Genomic DNA, 22,381 nt, shown 5'->3' on the forward strand with positions numbered 1-22,381 from the left:
TTCCACCTCCCTCTCCACCTACCCATAATAAAAAACCTGCTTATATAGAGAGCATCCCAACCCTGGAGAAGGAGAGGCAGCCAGCCAGGAGCTCTGGGGCTAGGCTCAGGCCGGTCCCCCCAGTGGCTGGGCAGAGCCAGCATTATAGTTAGTGCCAGGTCGGATGTACATGCACGTTAATGCGCTTTAACTAATCATTTGCAGGTACCAAATTTAGGTGCAATTAGCATAATTTCACCATCTTTAATGTGCATTAAGGGCACATGAGTGTAGATGCATGCCCATAATGCGCATTAATGCGTCTCATGTGCACGCGCCCATTGGGAATTTCTTGAGTAAGGAACTACTCTATATCTGAAAGGATGGGGCCAAATTGTACTAACGTTTTAATGAAAGGAGTTTTTGCCAAGTAGATTTTTTTCAGCATTTTCTTCTTTTCTTCCCCTCTGATAGAATTCTACTTTCAAACACTGCCCAGACCTGCAATCTGAATGAAAATGAAATTTTTCTGATGATTAAAAACATGGCTGTTGTACTTCTAAGCCCCTAGGAGCCACGTGCTCCTCCTGGTGCACCAGGCTCACTGTGGGCTGTCCACCCACCACATAGTGGCATCGGCACTTACCACCAATGTGGCATGTGGGCATGATCCTCCGCTGCTGCAGTATGTATGCAAGAGCAATTCCCCACATCCTTCTTGAAGTGTGAGGTCCACAACTGGATGCAGTACTCCACTGAGGCCTTACCAGTGCCAAATATACCCGTAGCCTCTCCTCATAGGGCCTGCCCTGCTGCCCCCTGATCATGCGAGTGGCCTTCCTCTGGACCCTCTTCATGTTGTCCACACCCCTCTTGTAGTGCAGCGCCTAGAACTGGATGCAGTACTCCAGCTGCAGCCTGAACTGTGTCTCATAGAAGGGGAGGATCACCTCCTTGGACCTGCTTGAGATGCATCTGTGGATGCATGACAAGGTATGGTTGGCCTTCCTGACCGTGTCCCCACACTGTTGGCCCATGTTCATTTTGGCATCAGTGATGACTCCAAGATCCTTTTCTGCCTCTGCACTGATGAGAAGGGAGTTCCCCAGCCTGTAGGTATGGTGCCGGTTGTTCCTCCCCAGGTGCAGTACCCTGCACTTGTCAGTGTTGAAACCCATCCTGTTCTCATCCCCCCACCCCTGTAACCTGTCCAGGTCCGATTGTAGCCTATTCCTCCCTTCTAGCTTGCCCACTTCTCCCCACATCTTAGTGTCATCTGTGAATTTGAACAGGGTGCTTTTTACCCCTTGTCCAAGTCACTGATGAAGATGTTGAACAGTGCAGGCCCTAGGACTGAACCCTGCGGAACCTCACTGCCCACATCACTCCAGGTCGAATAAGACCTGTCCACCACTGCTGTCTGGGTGCAGTCCTCCAGCCAATTATTGACCCATCTGACTGTGTAGGTATTGACATCACAGTCTCCTACTTTTTTAATGAGAATGGGGTGAGAGACAGTGTTGAAGGCCTTCCTAAAGTTCAGAAAGACTACATCTACCGCAACACCTGCGTCCAATAGTTTTGTGACCTGGTCATAGAAGGCCACCAGGTTGGTCTGACAGGACCTGCCTCTAATGAACCCATGTTAGTTGCCCCTAAACATAATCTCCCCTGCTGGCCCCTCATGGACATGCGCAAGGATAATTCTCTCAAAAAGCTTACCCAGGACTGAGGTAAGACTAATAGGCCTGTAGTTTCCTGGGTCCTCCTTCCTCCCTTTTTTCAAAATGGGAACTACATTGTCCCTTTTCCAGTCCTCTGGCACATCAGCAGAGCACCATGAGTGCTCGTAAAACCGTGCCATGCGTCCTGTAATGACTTCTGCTAATTCTCTCAGCACTCTGAAGTGGAGATCATCAGGACCTGCTGATTTAAATACGGACGTCCCTCCAGAAGTTCCCTGACTAGGTCCTCTCTGACCCTAGGCCTGGGTGCGCCTCCCCTAGGACCTACGGGATTCCCAGTAGAGGGGGATGATCTGGTCCCTGCTCAGAAAAGTGAAGGCAAAGAAATTGTTAAATAAGTTACCTTTGTTGTCTGGTGTGACGACTAGATTTCCTAGTGTGTCCTGCAGAGGCCCCACCTTACCCGGTACCTTCTTTTTACCCCCTATATATTTAAAAAAGGACTTCTTGTTGTCCTTGATCCAGGTAGCTAGTCTCAGTTCCATCTCCTCCTTGGCCTTCCTGACTGCCCCCCTACAGTCCCGAGCAACAGAGCTATAGTTCTCCCTGGTGATGGCCCCTCCCCTCCTTTTTAGCTAGGAGACATTCTTGGATGCTTTTGGTGAGCCACGGGGGCTTTTGTGCCCTCTTTCCGCCTTTGATCCGTGTTGGGATTACCTTTCTTTGGGCTTGGAGGATCATTTCCTTAAGGAACGACCACTCTTCTTGGACACCCAATTCCCCTCCCCCCCGGGGCCTCAATGTCTCCCTAACTATTCTTCTTACCTCATTGAAATCCACCCTCCTGAAGTCCAGGGCTGCTGCCTTGCTGCAAGCCTTTACCACCTTGCACTGGATGGTGAATTCTAGCAGGTGATGATTGCTGTCACCCAGGTGGTAGAGCACCTGCAGACCCCTCACCAAGTTGTCGCCTGTGGCCACAACCAGATCCAACAAGGCATCTCCCCTGATGGGGCTGTGCACCTCCTGGGTTAGGTGGATGTCCTGTATCTCAGCTAGGAACCTACGTGAGCAGTCAGACCTGGCTGACTGCTCTTCCCAGCAGATGTCTGGAAAGTTTAGGTCACCCATGATGATCACGTCCTTTGACCTAACTGCCTCCGTGAGCTGACTTAAGAAGTCCCTGTCTAGCTCTTCCCCTGGGTTGTGTGGTCTGTAGTAGACCCCCATCGTTAAGTCCCTTCCCCCTCAACCTCCTTGTATTCTAACCTGGAGCACTTCAGTGTGCCCTTCCTCTGACCCAGTGCTACTCATTGAGGATGTGTATTTCTCCTTGATGTAGCGCGCAACACCCCCACCTTTCCTTCCTGTCCTATCCCTCCTGTACAGCCTATAGCCCCTGATATTCACCGCCCAGTCATGCATTCGGTCCCACCATGTTTCGGTGAGCCCCACTATATCTGGGTTGGTGTTATCTAGCAGGAGGGTAAGTTCCTCCTGCTTTTTCCCCATAGTACGAGCATTAGTGTAGAGGCATTTGAGGCCTCCTGAAGATGCATGCACTGCCCTCCTAATCCCAGTACTACCTGGGCCCATGTTGCTTACCTGGGTATTTGTTCTGTTTGTCATCAGTCTAGGCTGTGCTGTTTTTGTGGGTGACACTTGGTTTAGTGGTCCAAGGCTTCCTCCGCCCTCATGTTTCCCTTCCCCAATGAGATGTTAAACAATACCAGACCCAGGACAGACCCCTAGGAACTCCACTTGATACTCCTCTTACCTAGACATTTAACCACTCTTCATTAAGCAAGATGTATCCACATTACAGTACGTTCATCTAGTCTGTATTTCCTTAGTTTGATCATGAGAATCTCACAGGACATGGTGTCAAAAGCTGCACTAAAGTTGAGGTGTATCCCATCCACTACTTCCCCACCCCCACCGCAACTGTCACTGCCAGTGATAGTTATTGAAACAAGTGTTTTATTCAGATTGATCCTAATGAAAAAGGGTATGTTTTGTGAACCCTCATTTTACATTAGGAATGCCCAGGTGGCCCCAGTGAAAATGATTATAAACCAAGATCCATTATAATATCAGTTTACCAACAGATTAAGAAATTTATATAATAAAAATTACTTTTTTACATGGATAGACATAAAATCATGAGAGCTGAAGAACTGTTCTGTAATGGAAGAAGAATGACTGTTTCTAAATATAGCTCTGGTAGTATGTGAGAAAAAAAACACTCTGACATATAGCAAGGAAATGTTAAATAAATAACACAAAGGATAAAGGAAGGCCCCTGAAGAATCCCACAGTTTAAATAAAAAATTACCCACTAGAGGCGACTTTGTATCCATCTCTCAATTCTATGCTTACTAGTTTGTCTAACTTTAATGCTAGCTTGGCTTCTACTGCCTCACATGCTTCATTCCCCATTTCTAGAAGTATGTGATTCTCTTTGTGCTTCCAAATAATACTCCCTCCTTACCATCCACTTGACATAATGGAGCTAAGGATCATTTTCAATAGTTTCACTGGTGAACTTATATGGGAGTTTGTGCTTAGCTATAATGCTACTGCAGAGCTCCAACAGATCAGCCACAATGTGCGTTTGAAGAACTAGCACCTCAGACATACTAAAGCTAGGTACAGAAGTTCAGGGAGGTTAGTGGTAGGTTAGATTACATTAAAAAGGAAAATCTAACTTAGTTCACCCAAGTGCAGACCTTACACTTAGATTGACCTAACTAGGGACCTAAGTGCAACCTCTACACAAGTCCAGGAAGTTTAGATTGGTCTAAGAATGGCCAAGCTGATCTAAATTAACCCTATCTCCAAAGTAATCTAATTAAGATTGGGTTCAGTGATACTGACTAACTGAACTTCTGCACAGTTCCCAGTGCAGCCCCAGACCTGGGAAAGCCCGATTGCTGGCCTCAGCCCCAGTGCTATGCTTTTCCTACCCTCACCCCCAACATGAGGCTGTTTTTAGCTCCCTGGCCTTTCGCCCCATGCTCAGGTGGACAACCCTTCCCACCCAGCACATCAGTCAGCCTCCCCCTGCAAGGCTGCCAATTCCCCACATCCCAAGGGCACATTTCTAGTGCCAGTTTTACTTGCGTTCACCAATTCCAGGAGTCAGCCAAACTAAGTCAGGGTGGAGGGAGGAGCAGTTGTCTGGGGATGGACAACAAAAAATAACCCCTGGTTCAGGTTGGGGGGAAGAGAGCCTCCAATCCTTTCAAGCCTGCTAGCCTCTCTAATCTCACCAAACTGTTGTGGACCCCACAACCCCCCCATGAACCCCACTAGCCCCCCAATCCCTCCACGCCCCCTGTGAACCCCACTTGCCCCACCAATCCTGCCAAACCCTCCTAGTCCTCACCAACTCCCCAGTGGACCATCTTGCCCCCCCAATTTTTCAACCCCTACCCCCTCTTGCCCTCCCAATTTCCCTAAATTTCCCCAGTAGCCTCCTCCTCCCCTTCCAACTTACCTTAGATTGGGTGGCAGTTTTTAAGTCAATCTAACCTCCCCAAATGTTGGTATATACCCTAAATGTAACATATGTAAAGCCTTAAATATTAGACAATAAATACATGTGAAAATCCAAACTTCTACCTGTGTCTTGTGATAACTGAGATATTCATCAGCAATTTTTGTTGCAGCCACTTTTAATTTATTTCCTTTTATGAAAGTCGTTTCATATTCCAAAATAAACTAATTGAGATTCTATAGTATACCACAGTCTCCTACTGAAAAACAACCTCTGGACAGAGAAATGAATCTAAATATCCCAGGAGTCTTTAAAATGTGACTCCAGCTTTGGTAAACATAAGATATTTCTAGTTTTCCCAAACTTCCTTACCTATCCTTCCCCTTATCTGGAGTTGTTTAAAACCATCCCTCAAGAATCCAACCTGTTCTCCAGTTCAAGAATGAATATTTCTCTTTTATTCAGTTAATTCTGCAGTGCCAAATGTTTGGGAGAAAATCACAAGTACACTTTGTTTAGAAGCTAATCAATTTTCATAGAGGAAAGTTATGAAACGTATCATGAAACAAAGTTGAAATTTAAGTGAGTGTCTCAGTTTAAGATATTATTTCCACTGTCAAAATGACTCTTTCACTGTAATAGCTGCCTCCAGCAATGACTCCAGTAATGTCCATTTTTAATCAAAGTTGTAACAGAATCTTGCTTTATTCATTACTAATCTTTATATTTGTGTGTGTAGCAATATAATAATGTAGGTTATATTTCATTTGACTTTTACAGTTCTGATTCACCTCAGTGCATCCTTCAATGTTGATGTGAAAAATGCAATGAGTTTTAATGGCCCCGTAGAGGATATGTTTGGGTATACTGTTCAACAATATGAAAATGAAGAAGGAAAATGGTAAGCTTGTTTTTTTGTTTTGGAATCATCTACAAGTTGTTAAGTACTTAGTGCCTGAAATAAGGTGTATTAAAAGTGTTGAGTAGTTATAAGTATTTCCTGTATTTTGATTAATAATTTCAATAACTAAAAGCCAACTTGCATCTTTCTTAGTCCTGTGAAGTATTTCCCTAACTCATGAGTCTCTCTAAAGAAACCTGCATAGATAAGTGCCTTCATATTCAGGGATTCCCAAGTGAGTGAATCCTCTTCATTTGATGATCAGGCAGCTTATGCAAGAATACCTGACTGGGTCATGCAAGTCAGGTATTCTTAAAAAAAGGGGTTATGTCATGCCTGCTATTCACTCAGTTAAATGCATCATCACTGGAGGTGATTATTTTCACTTAAATAAACTTCATTATACAATTGTTTCTAAAGGGCTCTGTCACTGATTGATTTTTGCCTATCTTGAAAGACTTCCAGTTTAAAATAGCACTGTGCACTGTCTCCCTTTCTTTTTCAGTTGTCAGTGTTGATTTTGATGAGTGTATTGGTGTTTGGGGTTTTGAGTTACCTGTTCAGCCTCCATTCCTGGAATTATACTCTGAAACATTTATAGCTGTATTTGCTTCTTCATAATGATGCTGTTTTGGGTGTTCCATTGAACTGACAATGCTATGGAAAAGGTTAGATTTCCTCTTCCCTGATAATGGGATACAGAGTAAAAGAGTATTTTTGACTCCTCTGTGACCACATCTACACATGCATTAAGGTGCTTTTCCTAATGTGCATTAAATTTAAAGTGAGGTACTAAACAAATGTCCATTAGGTTGCCTTAATGCACAGTAACAAAAAAGTGCTGTGTAATCCTCGGTAGCCTATTTTATTGCACTTTAATACAATAGCATGTTTTTTTTATGTGACGCTTTAATGCACAGTGAAATATGCTACTGCACATTAAAGTGCACATGTAGACGTCCCCTATGTCTACTTGAAAAGTGATTAATCCATCTCTCCACCTGTAGTGACACAAAAATACTCACTTCTTTTGACAATTTTGACTCTTTCTATACTGGTCATTCCTTGAGAGATTGAATTACAAGTTGAATTCAACTTGTAGGCTCAGGAATTGGGAATTCTAAAGCATTTACCATTTTATGCACGTTTCTCTTTTTTACAAAATGGCTTCCTTAGAAGTTTAAAATTTCTGCACAGTTCACTACAGTCTAGCAGTTGATAGCCCCTGGGCCATAGATATTTTCTGCTAGATTATACAATCATTAGGCGATGCCTGCCCTAGTCCTATACATAAAGTCTACAATAGCTCCAGGCCTGCTATCAATGAATTTATATACAAGATTGTGAATTACTAGACTTTACTAGACTCGCTAGAGAATGTTTACTTCAATGACATTGAGAAATCTGCTTTTTAAATGTTATGCCTTGATATTCTCACTTGTGAGTTCTTTAAATATAAATATGCAATAAGGTCAATGACAAATCAACGGTATTCTTCCTAGATCTGAACTGGATCATCAGGAAATGTTATGTATCTCAGAAGCTGGGATTTTGGCAGATATGCTCATTAGAGAGAGTGCATAGTAAAAAATATAAGGCACAGATGTACATTCTTTTAATGTCTGGAAAAAGGCATTCCTTGGATTTGAACGTCCTCAAAGATCTAGTTAAGAAATAGAAATGGAAGTGGCATAGACATTTGTGTAGGCCATGTTCATTTAGAGTTCATATTCATCATTTTGCAGTGTTTCTGCTATACTTATTCATTTTTAAATAGACTGTTGGTTGGCCCCAGCATGCCATAAAGAAGAGAAAATAAACTGACTTCTGACTATAAATAAGTTCACAAAGTTTAATGATATGTTAAAAGAGATGAAACTCTCATTAGAAACCAAAGTGTTCATAGTAATGAGTTCCCTGTAAGCTTGTCTGCAAATGTCTGTCAAGAAAAAAACCACAAAATCTTCTACAGAAGCACCAGTGCAGTCAGATGGCCTTTGAAACCATTTAGCAAAGTTCTTACAATTACCATTTCAAGTTATGTTCAACATTGCTAAAGAGAAAAGAACCCTGGGCACAACTAGCCAAGTTATGATGAATGGTGTCAAGCACACGCAGTTCCACTGAAGTAAGTGGAAATCAAGAGGGCTTAAAATTGTGCAGGTCCTGCTTCTGAAGATTTGTTATGTAAACTACATACAATGTGATATACAGTATGGCATGAAGGGAAACATCATCCTAATCCAAGATGTATTCAGAGTATTTTATTTTGCATAAAAAGTTATTTACTAGACTAAAAGTCTGATTTTGAATCTAATGGGTGCATCTACATGAGACGTTACATTACCGTAGCAATGAGCTGCAACGACATAGCATCCACGGGCACACACCATGACACCAGTGCTACTGCAAGATAGCAATGAACTACTGTGCAGTAACTCATTGCTACTGCACAGTAGGGTTGGAAATGACCTGTGTACCACTGGGACTGTGCAGTAACAACTGCGCAGTCAGAGGCATGTGTAGATGTGCCCAGTATGTATTCATTTGATTTATATTCATATTTGTTTGTTTTAGGGGTGGGTTATGTATTAACTTTGCATTTGTAAAATTCTGTGAAAATAACCTCTCTTGCCAAATTATTTCTATTTTTTATCCATACACTTTTAAATATACTAATGTAAACATTCCTCTCCTAAGCTAAGCAGCTGATCTTGTTAAGGTTAAGGATGACCTATATCAAGATCAAAGTGCTGTTTTTGGCAAGTGTACCACAGCAAATAAATAGACCAAAAAACACTGTCCTGTTTAAAAAATATTAAAAGCTGGTATTTTATCTGTTTCTATACATTTCCAGCAATTTTCTATGGATTCTAAATTAGGTGTGGGTTATTTCTTCTGAGTTAAATGATTTTTCAGTCATAGAACACTACTGTTTAACAATCAGTCCTTGTTATGTAGTGCTGGGACTATTTAGCATAACTCATGAAGATTTGCAGACAAAAAATTAGTCTATCTCTAGAGAAAACAATCTCTCACTTTCACTGAACACTATATATGGATTTAAGGGGTGAATGTTAATTGCTAAAGTTCATAAGAGATATCATGTGGAGCATTCCAGTGTTATACATACAGATTTGATTATATGAAACTCTGAGAATTTGTCATTAAAACTATGAAATTTTATAATAATGTATATGCCGTAATGTTATAATGTCTACATTACCATTAGTTTTATAAATACTGAGAGAAACTGTCTTCTTTAACACTTGCTTAAATTACCATATTTTCTTGCACACAGGATGCCTGCAAACAAAACATGCATCTTGTTTTTGGAAGGCAGAATATAGAAAAAATATTCTTCTAGAGTCATGGCCAAATCTGTGACATAGAGTAAGTCCTCCTCCTAACAAAGAAGGAATGCCAGGAAGTGTGGCATTCAGGAGAAAGTCTGGGTGAGGCAGCAGGATGTTCCTGGTGTGGTTGGAAGTTCCTGGTACTCAGTCATCCAGATTGAGTCACACTTCCAGGACACTCTTTGTTTTCAGGTGGACTGACTCTGTCCCACAAGATTAGGCCCCAGATCCTTGCAACAACAGTAGCAAAACTTATTTCTTTCCTGTAAGCAGTTCTTTAGGTAAGCTCTTGTAAACAAAATGTTGCTGCCATATCACAAGCCTCACCAAGATACCGCCAGCAGCTCACTTGCTTCTACCACCAGTGCTAAGCCAGTAAATACAGCTGTGGCAGAGTTAACACAGGACTCTACTCCTTCAGTTTGCTGAGCCAAGTGAGTGGCAACCATTTTGGCAGCTGTATAGCATCCATGCTGTTTCCAGGCTTGCTGCTTTTCTGACAAAGAAAAGAGCTTCCCTGCTTAAGATGTGCACCCCAGTTTGGGGTGGCTGATTTTTGTGGGGGAAAGATGTTGTATATGAGAAAATACGTAAGGCAAGGGTTAGCAATCTCCAGCCCCTGAAGAGATTGGATCTGGCCTATAAAGGGTGGAAAGGAAGAAATGACAAGTGTGGGAGGGGAGGGGGAATCAGCAGTGCACAGCAATGAGGTCACCTTTTACACCCTGCACTATACATTCCTCTGCTTCATGCCACCAGTCCCATCCACAGCACCCTGGCCATCCTGCAGACCGTGCTCATCCTGGCCACTGATCGCCATCACCATTGGCTGCAGGACTTGGCAGCAGTCATTGGTGATAGCAAGAAAAGCCTGCAGTAGGGGTGTCAAGGCACAAAATAGGGAGGCTGCAGAAGAGATCAGCAGCACGTGGTAATGGTTAGGTTGCAAGTGGTGGCCTGCCATTTGTAAAAAGTTGCTGATGCTTAAGTCACAGCTAATCCCTTGGATACTTAGAAGGATCTTTCACTTTGTAATCCATTGGAAATTAAATGTTGTGTTTATTTTTAAACTATTAAAGGTGAAGAGAAAAAATTAATAGGGTTTTCCTGTATTTTTTAAATGACTTTTTAATCTTATCCATCTAAGTTGCCCATCTATTTTTACTTGGTATATTCTATTTTGCCTCCTCACAGTATGTATACTTGTACAGTTGTTTCTGTTCTCTTCTGTGATCTTTCTTATGGAGCAGAAGACAACACAGGTAGTTTTTTATTTGATGAAAAAAACTGAAGAAAATATAACTTGTTTTCATTTCCAGGGTCTTAATTGGTTCTCCATTAGTTGGCCAGCCCAAGAAGAGAACAGGAGATGTCTATAAATGCCGTGTTGGAAATGGCAATCAATCACCTTGCATAAAACTGAATCTACCAGGTATAAAAAAAATAAAATGGCAACAGGAAAGGTCTTATGGAGATGACATATTGGGAAATTTATAGCTAAAACTTGAATTAAAATAGCTTACAAGAAAGCTAGTGAATTTACACAGCTAAATGCCTCATGACAATGAAATAGGATGCTTTTGAGATTGATGTTACTCATTTGAATATTAGTGACTGCTTTACAAACACACTGATCCACCTGGTACTAATTGATCTGGACTGGCAGTTCCTGTGGAAAGATAGGCGGGTAAATCAGGTCTTCGTTCAAAGTCCATTGAAACTAATGTGAGTCTTCTGCAATATTTTAATAGTTTTTGGATGAGACCCTTTCTGGTGAGCGTTGTTGGTCTCAGGGATACAGAGCTGAAGCACATTAATGTGGCAGTCTTGGTAAATACGTAAATCTCCACCATTCTTTGGCTAGATTCAAGAATACTTGATATCAACAGGAAGAGAGTTATTTGAAAGTTGAGTTTTGCCAGATGAATAATCTCATTAACTTTTTTGCTGTTCTTTTCACTGAAATGCTGGCAGGTCCAGGGTGAATTTCAGAATAAAATGCTATACATTTATAACAGCAGAATTATATATGACATAAATTTGTTTGTTCTAATTAACAGAACTGTGTAAATAGTAATCTCCTGCCTTCATCACATCGTTATTTCTACATCCTTTTGCAGTTCAAGAAAACTATTTGAGACGATGACCCAGACAAACTTTCTGGGATGGAATCCAGTCTTTGAAATTTTTTTCTTGTTCACTACAAGCCTAATAACTATTCATGGGGGAGGAAGAGTGCTATTCTGCTTGATGGAACCAAAAAGTGTTTTGTTTTAAAAGCTGGAAGCTTTGTACTAGCAGACATATTATTTAACATCTTGTTTTCACATTTCCAAATAGTTGACATTTTGATCTATTTATAGCTGATACTTCAGTACCTAACGTCATGGAAATAAAAGAGAACATGACCCTTGGAACAACTTTAGTGACTAACCCAAAAGGAGGCTTTTTGGTAAGAAAATAATTAAATTCCTGAAGAATAATAAAGAATATAAACTTCCCAGAATTGTCATTATCTCACTTTCAACACTTTTTGTGTCTTAAAGGCATGTGGACCACTTTATGCTTATAAATGTGGACATTTGCACTACACAACTGGCATCTGTTCTAATGTCAGCTCTACATTTCAAGTTGTAAATGCCATTGCACCATCTGTACAAGGTATGCATACCACGGGAATGTTTTGTGTTTAAAAGTATGAAGCTTTGAGCAAGACAAATGTATACACACAGGCATACTGAAAAGCACGAACTACATTTCCTAGTTACCAGCATTACCAAATTAAGTAAATGTTTTCATTGTCAGTATATAACCTAACTTCTGGCTACTCTTGGAATTAATTTTTGCATAAACAATCTTTAGAGTGCTATGTAATGTCCAAACATAATGGCTAAAAATAGTTATTCTGCCTTTTCTTATGGGCAAAAGAGTCTTCTCGAATAATAAAGCATGTTATTGGAACTTTGTATAAGCCTAAACTGATAAAATTACAGAATCTTAAAGACACATTGTAATGCAAAATCTGGAGTAGAAACGTGTGGTGTTGGAATATTAGGGGTTTACTAATAATGGTCCCAATCCTATAAACATTTTAGCTTGTGTGTAACTTTCTACATGCAAGTAGGTCCATTGTTTATAATATGAAGTACTGTGTTAAATGTATTGACTACCAGATTATTGTAGGCATGCCTTTTCAAAGACACTCTTAAATATTCTGTGACTGTTATTAATAATGACACTGTTTGGGTTGTATTATTATATCTTTGACACTTGTTTGTAACAGTTGTCAACTGGCAATTTTTGTTGTAGAGTGTAAGACCCAACTGGATATTGTCATTGTTCTTGACGGTTCCAACAGCATTCACCCGTGGAAGAGTGTCACAGAATTTTTAGACAGTCTTTTGAAAAATATGGATATTGGCCCACAGCAAACGCAGGTAAAGTGACAGTGGTTTTGTTCTGTTTAGTTCTGCAGAAAAATAATCCTTAAATAAAATAAAATGATAGCCATAGTGAATACAATTAGCTTATTACAATAAAGAAGTAAAATAAAACAATCAAATGCCAACTTTTGTGTTCTCAGAGTATCCTGTTTTCTGTCAGTGTTTTTTAGGGCCTGATTCTGCATTTGGTGGCTTACAAGTGACTGCTGTTCCCTTGCAGCGTATCTCTATGGATAATAAAGCATGATCAAAACCTAGGGCATGGGTGGATAGCACATTTATGCTAGTATAAAAAATAGCAGACAAAAGATGCAGACTCCTAAGACAGCAGAGAATTACCCCTTGAAGAATCAAGGGTAAAAATGCTACTTGTATAAGTTACACTGGTTCGGGTTTTAACTCTCAATATCCATCATAGAGAAACAACAGCTAACCTAAAATAAATGCATGTCTATCCATCCGTTATCCCAGTGTAATTTCCATAGTCTACAAAACTAATGTACAAAACACTACAGCATGTCTTTGTCTGTTCATGACCTTGGATTTTAAGTTCGTTGAGGTCTCCAGATTGTCTTAATAGTTCTGCACCATAGTGCTGAGCATGTGGCTAATTCTAACAACATTTAATAATCATAATGTTTGACTGGTAAACAAAACACTCTATTACTGGAAATGGTTATATTTATATAATAAAACAGAGAGGGCCAAATCACCAGCTGGTAAAAATCAGCCTAGCTCCATCAAAGTTAATAAACTTCACTCGGTTATGCAAGCTGAGGATTTGACATATATTTTGCAGTCTGGTGAACACAGGAAGTAAATAGCATAGCTGCTCAGAACACACAGGACAATGTAAAGCAGACACAGAGGCAGACAGGAAAGCAGAAGTCTGCTATTTTATAAACATTCAACTGGAGTGGAAAAATCTAACTCTCCCCAAATTATCAAGCATTTGTTTGGGGCTCTTGAGATATCAAATAACATTCAGGCCAAATGACCAGTATTAGGGGTTGCCCCCCCTTCAGCCTAACCAAGTTCTAGCCCAGCTTTCAGTCCTCCCAGCTTGCTTCTATGAGGGGGAATGCTGAGAAAGGGTATCAGATCTCCTCCTCTTATTCCAGGACAATTGGGCCAGTCAGTTATCTCCAGTGTCTCGCATTTACCTCCAAGAGCTGGTTCCTTTGAGCCTCTGACCTACAAGATGTAATCAAATTAAAAACTCATTTTTATACTGACAACTGTTCAATCCTGTCTTTTAAACCTAAACCCACAGGCCCTCAGACACAACGAGAAAGGTGAATACTCCATGTTTTTGCCACAAAAGAAAAAAATTCTTTCCTGATCTTCAAATGTGTTAATCACTTGGACACATGGCATCTTCAAAATATTTTCAAGCTGTACTGCCATTATAAGCCAAGCAGGGTAGGGCACCAACAGAAGCACAATGGCTGTTGCCCCATGTCCTAAGGACTTTGCATATAGGAAGGGGAAAGATTTGAGAAGCAATCCACTCTCCTTCCTTGAATCATCAGCAGCCTCCTACTCCTTACACATTATTTCCTAAAAGCCATTTTTTCATAGGGCCTTGGGAAAATTACAGAACATTTCCTGCATATGGTATTAAATGTGTGGAATTTAAGGGAAGAGAACCAAAAATCAAGAGTTAAAAATATGTTCACTGGGATATGGTCAGTAGATCTGTGGGAAAATGCTCAGCAGAGCTAGCCTTAGGGAAAATGGTACCCTGGGTAAATTTGTGTTTTGGTGCCCCCCGCTTCACGAAGTCAGTGGTGCGGGCAGAAGCAGGCAAGCAGAGGCCCGGGTTGCTGTCTGGTGGGGAAGTGGAGCAGCATGGTGCACCAGGCAAGCAGATGCTGCTGCTGTGTGGGAGCAAGGCAGGCAGACTGGAGCAGGCACCACCTTGCCTGCATGTATGTAGCTGGGCTCCTCCTAAGCAGTGGCTAGATGCAGGGGGTGGGCTGGGCTGGGCTGGGAACTGCTCCTTCTGCTTAAGGCAGGGATCAGGCAGGGTGGGGCAGGAGGAGAACGCTGCTGGGTGCAGGCTGCTCACACATGTGTGTTTGGCACCCCCCAGATCATAGTGCCTTGGATGGTCACTTACATTGCCCACCTCTAAGGCCAGCTTTGGTGCTCAAAATAAAATGATGGAGGCAACTAAACCAATAAAATCAAATCCAAGCAAACGATTTGAAATATTACAACTAAAGAAAAAATAAAGCCTTGTGATTTAAAAGAAAAACAGGTTTCATAGAAAATTAAGGGGGTTGTGTAGTCCACCTCCCTGCTCAAAGCAGAACCAGCGCCAACTAGATCATCCCAGCCAAGGTTTTGTCTAGCCTAGTCTTAAAAAATCTCCAAGGATAGAGCTTCTACAACCTCTCTGGGTAAACTGTTCCCGTGCTTTATTACCCTCCTAGTGAGAAGATTTTTCCTATAACTACCCTAAACATCCCTTGCTGCAATGTGTGACCATTGCTCCTTGTTTTGTCATCTGTCACCACTGAAAGCAGTCTAACTCCATCCTCTTCTGAACCATCCTTCAGGTAGTTGAAGGCTACTATTAAATCTCTCCCCCCCACTTCAGTCTTCTCTTCTTCAGACTAAATAAGCTCAGTTCCCTCAGCCTTTCCTCAGAAATCATGTTCCCCAGCCCCCCTAAGCATATTCTTTGCTCTTCACTGGACTCTGTCCAATTTGTCCACTTCTTTTCTGTAGCAGGGAGCCCAAGACTGGACACAGTACTCCAGTTGTGACCTAACCAGTGCCAAATGGAGGAGAATGATCACTTCCCTTGATCTGCTGGCAGTGTTCCTACCGGTGCAGCTCAGTATGCTGCTAGCCTTCTTCACAACAAGGTCATACTCTTGGCTCATATTCAGCTTCTTGTCCACTGTAACCTCCAGGTCCTTTTCTGCAGAGCTGCTGTTTAGCCAGGCAGTCCACAGCCTGTACCAGTACATGGGATTGTTTTGTCCTAAGTGCATGACTTTGCACCTGTCCTTTTGAACCTCACAAAATTTCTTTTGGTTCAATTCTCCAATTTGTTGAGGTCTTTGAATCCTAGCCCTATCCTTCTGCATATCTCCTACTCCCTGGAGCCTGGTGTCATCTTCAGACTTGCTGAGGGTGCACTCCATTCCGTCTTCCAGGTTGTTGATGAACATATAACAAAACCAGGCCCAGGGTCCAGTCCGCTTGATACTGGTTGCCAGCTAGACATTGAGCCATGATTACTACCATTTGAACCTGACAATCTAGCCAGTTTTCTATCCACCTTATAGTCCATTCATCCAACAGATACTTTCTTATCTAGGTCAACCACATGTCCTGGCTTAGCCAAGACAGTCCCGGATTTCAAAGGCTGCTTTTGGCTGGCTGTTCAGAAGATGGGTGTCCCGGAAATTCAGGGGGATGGGTCTCAGTCTGGCCAGAAGTCAGAGCAATGCAGAGCACCTTGCGGGTGGGCAGACAAGCTCCACTGCCTGCCCAGCGCACCGCCGCACCTCACCAACTTGTGAAAGCATGGGGGATGGAGAGGGGTAAGGGCAGGTAATGTCCCTGGATTAATTTTCCAGATATGCAGAATTTCTTCATGGTCAGCCTGTTCTTAGCTTGCTTTCAAGTATGTTGTGAGAGACCATATGAAAAGCCATGCTGAAAAGCATGGTATGTCATGTCCACTGGTCTCCTGCATCCACAGAGCCAGTCATTTTATCATAGAAGGCAATCAGGTTGGTCAGGCATGACTTGCTCTTGGTGAATCCATGCTGACTGTTCCTAATCACCTTCTTCTCCTCCAAGTGGTTAGAAATTGATTTCTTGAGGACCTGCTCCATGATTTTTTCAGTATCTGAGGTGAGGTTGACCAGTCTGTACTTCCACAAATCCTCCTTCTTGCCTTTCTTAAAGATGGGCACTATATTTGCCTTTTTCTAATTGTCAGAGACCTCTCCTGACCACCACAGTTTTATAAAATAATGGCTAGCAGCTCTGCAATCGCATCAGCCAACTGCCTTAGCACTAGGGCTGTGTGAAACGGCACCATTCCATTTCACCTTGAGTTTCAACGGTTTTACAGAGCAGCATTCTGTTTTAAATTTCATTTAGATTCGAAACAGCTGGTCCGTTCCATTCTGTCAAAATGGAAAGGCTATTTAGACACTGTTTCAACGTTTCACTGGGGGTGGGAAGGCAGCCTAGCTGGGCTGACTCCCTGCCCCAGGCACGACCTAGCACGGGGGATGCGGAGTCAATCCAGCTGAGCTGATCCCCTGTCCCCTGCCAGATCTTGTGCTGAGGATGGGAAGTCAGCCCAGCTGGACTGACTTCCCATCCCCAGCGCTATGGTTGAAACATTTCGACTTGCAAAACATTTCATAAATGGTTCTGTGGCGAAATGCCGGGCTAGCGGCTCCGGCACCGCTTAGGGGAGCCGCGGGCTTTGCGGAGTTGTGCGAGCGCGCAGCTTGTGGGGCGGGATTGAGGTAGCTCTTAGCCGCCCTCGAGGTTCGCCGAGTTGGCACAAGTAGACGACTTAGAGTAAGTAGTTAGTGTCTCTTAATCTATAGGGTGTCCGTTGGTTCATGAGGTTCCAGAGCCAGCCCTTGCTCTCCAACAGTGGAACAAGTCCAAAGCTAGGTGCGGCTGCCAACTCCTTAAGTCCCAGAACTGGTCAACGGCTCATTGATATGGAATGTTAGTCATAAAAGTTATTACGGAGTAGATATAGAGTAAAATAAAAAGATTTATTCACTCACCTGGCCTCACCCTCTTACAAGTAAGAGGGGAGGCCGGTTGGAACGAAGTTGCAGTAAATACAAGTATAGCGAGCGTAGGTATGCTGTCTAAGCTACGATGAGAGGCAGTCGAGAAGCGGAGTCTCCGATGTTTCTTCAGTTACAGTATGCTGGATACTAAAGGGGTCTGTTGGTTCACGGGGTTCCAGAGCCAGCAGCTGCCGACTCCGTAGTCCCAGAACTGGTCAACAGCTCATGAATGGGATACTCTATAGGGTGTCCGTTGGTTCACGAGGTTCCAGAGCCAGCCCTTGCATTCCAACAGTGGAACAAGTCCAAAGCTAGGTGCGGCTGCCGACTCCTTAAGTCCCAGAACTGGTCAACGGCTCATAATTGGGAAACACAAAGCAATACTGTAACACAGTGAATCGTTGTCTGTTGTCGGATTTCTGAGGCCTTTATCTTCGCTGGGATACGCCCAGGCGGGGAGGCTGAGAACCGGTCTGCGGGGTGATCAGGCCCACAGAGTTTTCCAGTTGTCGTCTCTGCTGCTTCCTGCTTTTTGCCTCTTTTATAAATGTTTGTTGGACTGCCTCTATGACACTAACTATAGTATACAGATAGGATAATTTTCTTTTACATAATTATTGCTAGGCAGATTTTCTACATAAGTTTCATTTCTGCAGAAATGACACTTCTAGATAAGAAATGAAATTTACAGAATGCGCATGTGTAGCTTAATGCCAGTGGAGAAAAGTACAAAGCGTTCATTTTGATTAACAGTCTACTTCAAGGTTACATAAATGTGAGAGTGCCGCGCGGCAGTTACACAAAAAAAGAGAAAATAATATAAAGTCTTTGCTAAAAACTATAAGATAGTTACAGGTTCATAGATGATTCATAGATGTAGGGTCAGCAGAGACCTAAATAGATCATCAAATCCGACCCCCTACCTGGGACTAGCATCGTTTTGTTTCAAGGCTATTTCAACGGCCTTTGTTTCATTTTGATTTTGCTGTTTCGACCTTGAAATGAGTCGCAAAGTGTCAAAGCGAAATAGCCGGCAAAATTTCACACAGCCATACTTGGCACCGTTGGGTGCATCACATGCAGCCCCATGGACTTGTACATGTCTAGCATTTCTATATAGTCCCTAACCCGTTCTTTCACCACTGTCAGCTGCTCACCTTCTCCCCAAACCGTGCTGCCAGGTACAGTGCTGCTCTCCAACTTGCCATCTACTATTACATTCCCCACCAATTCTTCCCTGTTTGTGAGCAGCAGCTCAAGAAGAGTACAGCCTCTAATTGGCCTTTCCAACACCTGCACCATGAAATTGTTCCCAAAACTCTCCAAAAACTTCCTGGATTTCGTATGCACTGCTGTATTGCCCTCCCAGCAGATATCAGGGGGATTGAAGTCCCCCATGAGAACCAGGGCCTGTGATTGGGAAACTTGTGCTAGTTGTTTGAAGTAAGCTTCATCCAGTTCATCCTCCTGGTCTGGTGGTCTATAGCAGACACCCACTGTAATATTACCCTTTCAAGGAATCCAAAATAGAAGCGCCCATATCTCTATTGCTTCCCTATTCCTGTATGAGGAGAGGGGATGTTTGATCTTAGGGCAAGAAAAAACAATCTTGGGGTCCCAGGTGGAGGGTTGATGGGGGTGACAGGCTTGGCTATATTTATCCCCTCCCCTGATCCAGCTTGCATATAGAATGGTATAAGGAGGAAAGGGGCTATGGGAAGAGATGAGAATCTAAACCACGGGTCCCATTTTCCCTAAGGATGATTCTGCTGAGCAGTAAAAAGTCCAGGTTAATACTTATGTCAAACCAGTGCATCATAATTAAGATGAAAAACTGGTCTTTACTGTATATTTTTGTACAAGATGCAAGTTTTAAAATGTTGTTAGACATAAATTCCATAAATTATCCAAAATCATATTCTGAATTTCTGCTTGGGAGTTATGGGATCTTTCCTTATTCATGTTTATCTCCTCCATGTAAAAGGTCATCAATTTATGCCAAGAGGAGATTTTAAATAACACTCCCCCCTTCCCATTTTAGACTGATATTTGAAAACAAAACCCAGCAGATTCAGGTGCAAAGTGCCTGAGTTCATTGCATTTGTTTTTCCCACAAGAACTTCCTCCTTGTCCCTTTTTTCCCCTTTATTTGGCCAGACCACTCAGCAGAGTTTCTCAGGCTTCTAAGCTATACATCAGACACCCAATGTATGTTTCCCAGTGGAGCCTCAGATGTTCATCTCAAAAGCAGTCCAGCTGGCTCAATTCAAAGGAGCACAATTATCTCTACAGTAGCTGATGATAGAAGCAGCTGAAATAAAGAGAAATGTGTTTTTCTCCTTTGAAGTTTGGTCATTTAAGAGACACTCATAAGATTATGTGGCAAAATCTCCAAGTGAAATGTCAGGCAGAAGGCAAGGCAGGGGGGCATATTAGAGACAAGTTCAGAGAAGTGTGAGCTCTCAAAGGCAACAGCTAGTGCTCAGATGCTAATACTAGTAGAAGCTGACAAAGTAGTCTCTTGCCTGGGAAAGCTCATGCCTTTCTAAAACAGTTACTCTCTAAGGTGCCACCGTGCCTTGCCTTCTGCCTGATTTGCGACTAGCGGAGCTAGCCACCTCTCTACTCATAAAGTGAATTTTAGCTCCTTATTGCCAGTCAGCAGAGCTCCTTATTTTGGTTGCTTCTTCTGAAGGAGAAATGAAGGGAAATATTGGAAAAAGAAATGGAATATGGATGAGAGGGATAAGAAAGGTCATGAAAAGGGAAAATTGGAAGGAAAAAAAGCAGTTAAAATGTGAAAGAGGCTCAAAAATTGCTGCAAAGCAAAGAGACTATAATATAGATTTTAATAGAACACTTTTAACATCTTAAATAAAGTAGTAAAAGCATCATTGCCTCTTCCATACAAGTCCTTTTTATCCTTTAGTACTTCCTGTGGTAAAAGGCTATACAAAATAGGGACAAATATTTTTTAATTTTTAATTTAAACAATAGCACCATAATACAATAGCATCAAAAGAAGCTTGAACATGTTTTATTATTGCATTAATTCGTGCTCAAATAGCTGTAGGAGTTGGCCTATGCTTCATGATGTCCCCAAAGGACTGTAGTCAGTGGACTAATAAAACACACCATGCGATATCTTAATGATCACTTTTATCTCCAAAAGAATGAAAGTACATTAAATGCAGAAAAATATTGAGGCATTAAGAAGCTTCAGTAGGAAGAAAGGCTTTCACAAGGGCTTAGAAGTCATTTTTGTTTGACTTCATACCAGAGCTAGACCAAACATGATGTCATGGAATAAATCAGACTTTGTTGTAAATGGTTCTATGTATGTTAAAATGGACCATCTGTTAATGCTTCCAAGCCTTTTTCTGTTTTTCTCTCACTTTAATTAGATTAAGTATAACCAGTAATTTTATGCTGCTTTCTCTCCCTCCTCCACATCCCAGTGGGAAATGTCCCAGTATTTCTTGCTTTCAATTAACTGATTTTACTTCTATTGTTGTAAATAATACAATTGTTTTGGTTTATCATTTGTTGAGACAGCCAACATATTTATTTTAAACAAAGAACTGTTTTTGGTTATAGAAAGAATAACAGTGCATATTCCCGTCAAAAATGTTGTGTCTTAAAATAGCATGATTCTTCTCCTTGCATGTTATTTCTGAAAAGACTTAAGGAAAATTAAAGAACTGTTCCCTCACATGGTATAAAATGCATGGAATGTAAAGGAAGAGAACCAAAAATCAAGAATTAAAAAGATGTTCAGTAGGATACGATCAGTAGATCTGGGGAAAATGTTAAACATTCTGTGACAGCAAAGAGTTGTCACTCCAACTAATAAGCACTCACCTCCCAGAATTCAATTAAATCTGACCTATCAAAACTCCTGGTACATATAAGATCATGTAAGACTCCTATAGCAAAAGCATCTTATTTAAAATGATATGTTTGATTCTGTCATTATATTGAAAAGTATAATATTTTCCTTATCTCTCCTCTAAAAAACACCAAATTATCGCTGGCAGAGGTAGTGAAGGCTTGCAATATAATGTGCTAGGTGATGGGTGTGTTCAGAAACTGCTTCGGGAAGGAGTCTGCAAAACTCCATGGCTGTCATATTCACCATCCACACCCTGCTCTACAAGCTGAATGCCCTGCTGTTTTGTGCTGTACCATCAGTGCACCCAGTGTAGTTCTCAGAAACAAAGAGTAAATGTTTTCATCATATGTTCTCAGTATACGGTTGCCAAGAGATGATATGTAGGGGAAACCATGATTAGGGACATGTGTTTTTGTTTGTTTATTTTTTAAATGGCAAAAACAAATTCCTTGATTCCTCATTCCTCTTCTCTGCAAAATGATATGCCCTGGCATACAGGGGACACACCAGAAGTGAGGGGTATATAAGCAACTGCTAACTACTGTTCAGCTTCCCAGATCCTGAGAATTAGGGGCACCTTTGTATTGATCATAGTCATCAATAATAGTTCACTATGTGGTATTCCATATGCATAGGTTTGCAGGGGTACAGAGTGCTGTAAGCACACTCCTTCAGGGCTCTCACATGCCTGTGGCAGTTTCCCTGAACCAAAGGATCAAATGCATAGGAGTTTGTCTTTTGTACCAATCTTACAAAACTAATCTGCTTAGGTATTTCTCTGAACACAAGGAAATTCACAGCTAATGGTTTCAGATTCTGCGTCTCTCTGACTGCTTAAA

At 41.8% G+C, this 22,381-nt stretch overlaps 1 protein-coding gene across 1 annotated transcript in view; it reads left to right on the top strand.

Moving 5' to 3' along the window:
- The window catches only part of ITGA1 (integrin subunit alpha 1), a 131,042-nt gene that overhangs the window by 33,636 nt on the left and 75,025 nt on the right, over positions 1-22,381 (top strand). The window contains exons 2-6 of the mRNA XM_090038058.1: positions 5,944-6,064; positions 10,740-10,852; positions 11,784-11,872; positions 11,967-12,081; positions 12,730-12,857. Of these exons, the coding sequence (XP_089894184.1) occupies positions 5,944-6,064; positions 10,740-10,852; positions 11,784-11,872; positions 11,967-12,081; positions 12,730-12,857 (566 nt within the window). The remainder of the gene's footprint in view (positions 1-5,943; positions 6,065-10,739; positions 10,853-11,783; positions 11,873-11,966; positions 12,082-12,729; positions 12,858-22,381) is intronic.

Source organism: Crocodylus siamensis, chromosome 3, assembly GCF_052110815.1.
Source record: "Crocodylus siamensis isolate JL-2025a chromosome 3, ASM5211081v1, whole genome shotgun sequence".
Classification (NCBI taxonomy): Eukaryota; Metazoa; Chordata; order Crocodylia; family Crocodylidae; genus Crocodylus; species Crocodylus siamensis.